This window comes from Bipolaris sorokiniana, assembly GCF_000338995.1.
Source record: "Bipolaris sorokiniana ND90Pr unplaced genomic scaffold COCSAscaffold_8, whole genome shotgun sequence".
Classification (NCBI taxonomy): Eukaryota; Fungi; Ascomycota; class Dothideomycetes; order Pleosporales; family Pleosporaceae; genus Bipolaris; species Bipolaris sorokiniana.
Genome location: NW_006911902.1, coordinates 1,686,620 through 1,692,554, shown reverse-complemented (window position 1 = coordinate 1,692,554; position 5,935 = coordinate 1,686,620). Strand labels below are relative to the sequence as shown.

At 46.9% G+C, this 5,935-nt stretch overlaps 1 protein-coding gene across 1 annotated transcript; it reads right to left on the bottom strand.

Annotated features, from left to right (window-relative positions):
- Positions 1 to 2,989: 2,989 nt before the first annotated feature.
- COCSADRAFT_37678 (uncharacterized protein) lies at positions 2,990 to 3,754 on the bottom strand. The gene is made up of 4 exons (XM_007702299.1): positions 3,576 to 3,754; positions 3,400 to 3,522; positions 3,334 to 3,342; positions 2,990 to 3,275 (listed from the first exon to the last, which is right to left on the bottom strand). Exons 1-4 carry the CDS (start codon positions 3,705 to 3,707, stop codon positions 3,270 to 3,272), a joined length of 270 nt encoding a protein of 89 aa, XP_007700489.1. The 5' UTR covers positions 3,708 to 3,754; the 3' UTR covers positions 2,990 to 3,269.
- Positions 3,755 to 5,935: the final 2,181 nt, after the last annotated feature.

Sequence of the window (5,935 nt, the reverse complement as noted above, 5' to 3'; positions counted from 1 at the left end):
CGTTTTCTTGGGTCAGTCGGTGGACTTAGTTAACTAAGCTGGCCATCTGCCTATGGAGGTCTCTCATAGTCAGTACTGGTACCGAATCCTCCTCGTCTTCGTCTTCTTCTTCTTCTCGTGGGGATGAAGTCTCTAGAGATTCCTGGGTTGGTAGCTTGCTAGCTTTCTTCTCCGAGACGGTTTGGTCCTGGAGTCGGACCGATTTCCGAGGTGGTTCCTTAGAACTACCGGGTTTTGGTGGGTTAACCATCAGCGATTGCCTCTGAGGTTGATGGGTTATTGGTAGTCTCCGAGTCTCTAGCGTGGCGCACTCTACGCGACTTTTACCGAAGTAATCTGCCTCGCGAGGAGCGCAGAAGTTCCAAACCCAAAGGCTTCGGCCGGCAGGAGATCAGTGGGATCCTGCCTAGGTGAATGTGGGACGTAACGGTGGAAGTCCGGGTCGACTCCGGATCTTGGGGGATTGACGTGGTCTTCAACAAACAGCTGCGATATTGTTTTGAAGCCGTCACCGGCTGGGACGAGACTTTTGATATAATGTAACGGCGTAGGCAAGACTACTCGGATCAGTATCGGCGGTAGTGTCACTCAGAGGCATATGGGAGTGCGTGGGACATCAAACGAGCCTTAATTCGAATAGACACCTATAGGCCTTGTACGAAAGGATATCAAAAGTCTACAGAGCTAGCTACAGGGAGTGTCTCCTTATATACTTATCTTAGTCGGATCCGAATCGGATCCGACCTCACAACGAGTGGTTGATGAAGAGGGCGGCGAGTACTACCTCCGATCCGGCTCTGGGATTGGTCCGATACATGGCGAAGTTGTAACATCGTTACAGAGCCCTAAAGAATAAGGTAGAAGCAACTAAGTCATGGTATCGAGTCTGGGATGAGCTATCTCAACACCAAATCCAGACTTGGATAGAGCGGATACCAATACATATTAAGCAAACTATCCAGTTAGAAGGCGGCAATGAGTATCAAGAGGGCAGAAGATATTTCAAGCAGAAGTCTTCCATAGATTGATAGTTTTCGGTGGTATCTCGGCAGTAATCGAGAACCCCTGTCTAGCGCGGGGCCATAACTTTTGAAAGCATCCTCCGTATGTGTCAACGACTGCATGTCTGTTAGCACTGACACCTTGATAAAACTCGCCTTAATTGTACGTGTTTTAAGAGATGTATGACATACAATATTCGTGACCAATATAGAGAAAAGCATTAACGTCTGTCCCTACGTGCCGGGACGCACGGTGTAACGAGACACTTTCTCTTCCGGACTCTCGGACTATCCCACAACATGCTTATATATAGACAAGCGTAATGTGCATCTATGCTCTAGCTCTTACTCTTATAGTACATCAGCCACCGACTCGAAAAAGCGCGTCGTTGACCGTGCTGTCGCTGGTTTTCTTAACGCTATCTCTTAAGTCTCCTCTAATACCCCCTGTTCGTTCACGAGAGTACTTATTTGCGGGAAGCTCGGTGGGCTAGAAAGCACACTAGAATAGCGAAGATTAAGACTGCAGCTTTGGAAGGCCGATTTAGAGCAATAAGTATATATTCCGGCAGTTTCTCCGAGCAGACCGCAAGATCGTCAAAACGCGTCCTACAGGACGTGCGCTATTAGTAGCACTTGACATGCAGCTAGCCAGCAGTAGCGTGCTCAGATATTGCAGTACGGTATTGTAACAAATTCAACACTATACCTATAGCAGGCATTTGCTAGAAATAGCTGTAGCGTATGCGCACGGCTTTCTAGAAGCTTCTACAGCTAGAGAAAACACGACAAATAGTGAGAAATCCATTTTTGGAATCACCCATCACAATAGCCTCAAAAACATCTACCAGCGGTCGCAATAGTCTCTACAGGCCATCACGCGTCCCCCCGCGTCGGTTTGGCATTTATAGAGTAGTTGTTGCGGCCCTAGCAGACAGACGAACAAAATCTGCGAGCAAGCTACTTAATATGACACGTCCATCAAATGTAGCGGCAGTTACCTAGCCACGACACAGCAATGTAAGACGCGACGACGGAGCCTAGATACCCCTTTGAGCATATAGGTCACAACATACACAACACAGTCACTAATGGGCTTCCTAGTAAGCCTATTGCTATTGGACAATGCCTGCAACGTATCGCATCGACGAGCCCTCGCGCTGAACAGCATCACCTCTGGCACGAATTACCTCACAGACACCCGGCATGCTACTATTAGTGCCACAACATATCTATAGATCATCAGACAGCCTCGTCTACTGTCGCCTTACCTAGTGTTGAAGGAGTAGTGCCCCTTTAACACGCCTGACAAGGTCTGAGGAGATTCACCTAGGAGCTCTTATGCTTAGTAGGCTCGACGGCACGCACGAGCGGAGCATTGCTCTTGTAGGGCCGCGTTACGACGAAATGTTGCTGCTGCAGCGCCTAGTGGCAGGTCACACCACAAAACACAGCTGCATAGGAATCTAATGGACGGCATCACAACACTGAAGAATACTGGAGTTTAGAGAATACTTTGCAGGCCGTGGGGCATGAGGGCAAGCTAGCACATACGACAGCTGAACGCTAGGGGGAGACTGAAGGTATTACGGTCGCAAAGCATGAGGCAACCGTGCCTCCACCGGCCTTGAAACAACGCTACACATATAAGGCTTTAAGTACCGCGCATACACAGGAAGACAATTTAAGGAACATAATTATAGGCAAACACGTTACTTCTAGAGACAAAATGTGCATAGTCGTAGCTAGAAGCCAGATGCGGTAGGCCTCTAGAGACAGATGGCTCTTTCAAGAGTGAAGTGGGGCGGCGCGGATCAAGGTCTGCACCGCGTCGGCTGTCTACCAAGCCTATCAACCAGGCATAGCTGCGGTTCGTAGCTAAAACCGTGTAGGAATCAACCAACCAACTAACTAATCTAATCAAATCAAACCAACATCTCATCAGACTAATGTAATCCGCAGGTAAAAGTATAATGCATTAGCCGTTAATGATAGCAGATTTAGTCAGGGAGTGTAAGGGGCTACGCTCAGGGAGCTATCGCACAGGCATACTGATGATTGTATTCGATAGAGAAGAGAATTATAGACTACTAAGGGTCTGAAGGTTAACTAGTAGCGGCTCGGGTTAACCTTCGGCCGAAGTTTAGGGGTTCAGCCTAAACGTCTTTCAGACGCGTAGTACCGTGCGCTTGCGCATGTGACTGAGATATCATTGAGGGCTCACTAACTGGGCTTCAGGCCATCACAGGGAGCTCTGCTTGTTTTGCTTCAACACTATTGTGCAGTTAGTAAAACGCTAGCTAGTTGCCTTATATACAGCATAGTAACTTACACAAACAACCTTTGCAAGTATGGTTAGCTTATAATCATAGTAAAATGTAATTCAACGTCAACTTACAATGCCAGTAGCTCCTTTCCAGTTACATCCCCTACCTAGAGTGTCCGCGAGGGTACAAGTATTGCGTCCACGAGGAAAGGCGTTAGGGTACGGGTTTTCACCTCGAGTCCCAGCTAGAGTACCCTACAGGATTGTCAGCGTCTTATTCTTGTGACACATTTGTGCTTTTGACGTACGCAGAAATAACGTGTGTTTGGGTTTGACGCGCATGCCTGGCTGTTAAAATCAGCTGGCTTAGACCATCCGTCGTTGGTGAACCACGTGTAGGCCGACGCCGCTGGTAAAAGACTTAGAAGAATTAGCTTCATGTTTGACGATAAGGTAGATTGATTGTTTGCGCGAAGATGGAGGATAGACCTGTGTTGTGGGTAGGGCTTACTTGTAGTTACCTAGGTACTTATAGATGGCTACATTTCTACTTTCTTTAAAGAGCCGGGACTCCTAGATTACTAGCCGAAGTCGGCCCTATTCAGTTCGCTTTTTCTGGCGGTGTGCTAGGGTGACGGACGAGCGATTCTGACACCTTACTGTTTACATGGATGTTGGGTTCTCTAAATAAATAGCAACTATTCTCAACTTAGTCCCCCCCCCCCACCTATGTTTATAGAAATCCCTCAACTAAGCCCCCGGTAGCCTAAGCGTTCATAGAAGCCCCCTCAAGTAAGCCCCCTCAAGTAAGCCCCCTATAAAGCCCCTAACTAGTGTCTTACTAGATACGTATTAGCTACTTACTCTCTTATACCTAACCTCTAATGCGACGCGACGCCGCATAACGCGATATAACGTAAACGCGATAGAATAAGTAACGATAGCTACCTATATTATCTATATCTATATCTATATCTACATCTACATCTACATCTACATCTACATCTACATCTACATCTACATCTACATCTACATCTACATCTATTACTTACCATGCTTACTTATCTACCTACCTACCACGTTCTTATTTGCCGCGAGCATCGCTATGCTATTCGTGGCGTAGACGAGCATCTCAAGCGCCAACATAAGCTATCAATAGCAGAAAGAAGAGCGCTACTTAGCGCGTACGCTAGCCTCTCTCTTCTATCGCCAGACTAAGTGCCTCTACTAGAGCCTTATAGCGCACTATTAGCTGAGCTAGCTACGCCAGAAGACCCGCTACTCTGCTGCTGTACGACGAGCAGCAGCAGCAGTAGTAGTAGTAGCGCGCCTAGTACAGCGTGTGGATTCATTAGCACAAGTCGCATCTGCATGCAGAAACACGTAAACCAGCAGCATAGTATTTACCTTACCCGCTAGTTAACTATCTTAACTCCTTCGTACGCTGAGCATGCTGCCTAGCTATGGAAGTCTGTGAAAGTGCAGACCTTTTTCCGCGAGAAGCGATATATCCGCTACTTTATCGTACAGGAGCAGCAGCAGCCACAGCTACAGCAGCAGGATAGAAGCTAGCTAAGAATAGTAGAGCAAAGAGAGGCAGAGCGCTACTAGCAACGGCTAGCGACTCTATTATGCGAGTGGGACGCTATTGAGCGTAAGGATCGCGGGGCTATATAGTAAGTAGCAGAAGAAGCCTTAGCTTAGAACCGTACTGACTAGTTTAAGCGGACGCGCTGGGACGAGCACCTATAGGCCTATTCGAACTGGCAGCTACTATCGTACGCAATACGGCTACTAGGTAGCGATAGGCTGCGTCTATAGCGCGTTGTCCGTCTTATAGAGGAGCTTACAGACTAGACAGTAGATAGCTTAAGTATAGTAGCAATTAATACGATGCGCTCAACACCAACTTCGATTTTTTCATAATAGGTGTAATTTTAGCGAAATATATACAAATCCATCCCAAGAAATCTATTACAACTAGTGCCAACTCGTGCAGCCCACGCGCTATAGAGCTAGAAGCTGGTAAAGTAGCTAATCTGAACACGTCTCACTCACGAAAACAAAAACACACAGACCATCTAGCTACTTACTAAGAAAAGAGCTTAGTAATAAAATGCCGCTAGACAGTAATACTATTGTAGTAAATACTTAAGAAAACAGACAAGAGAGCCTAGGGCCAGAGGCCCAAACTGATAGAGAAATGGAGATAGAGTCTACTTGTTACAAGTAACAAGAAGAATTCTCTCCTTGACAAGTGACGAGATGGCTGAAGGCCTATGGACGTCCACGCCAGAAGGTAATGATCATCGCGGGGCGAGGATCACGTGATTGACATCACGCCAAGACGACCGTCAGACGCTAGTATGTGATGGCAGCAATCCTTTGATGGCAGCCATCAGGACATCAGGCCAAGCAACGGAAAAGTCGTGATGGCAGTGATGGCAGGACTGGAAGCAATGAGGATATAAGGATGGATGGATTTCATTATTACTCTCGTTGTGGTCAACTCAAATTGTACTTTCTTACTAGTATTCTTTACTTCACAAGATAGTTACATGTTAGTCTATTGAATAGATTAGCGTTGTCAAACCCCGGTTACATCCATAACTCTTTTCCACTACGAATCGCCAGACAACTCTCACGGAGCTAGTCCCTATTCCTACTC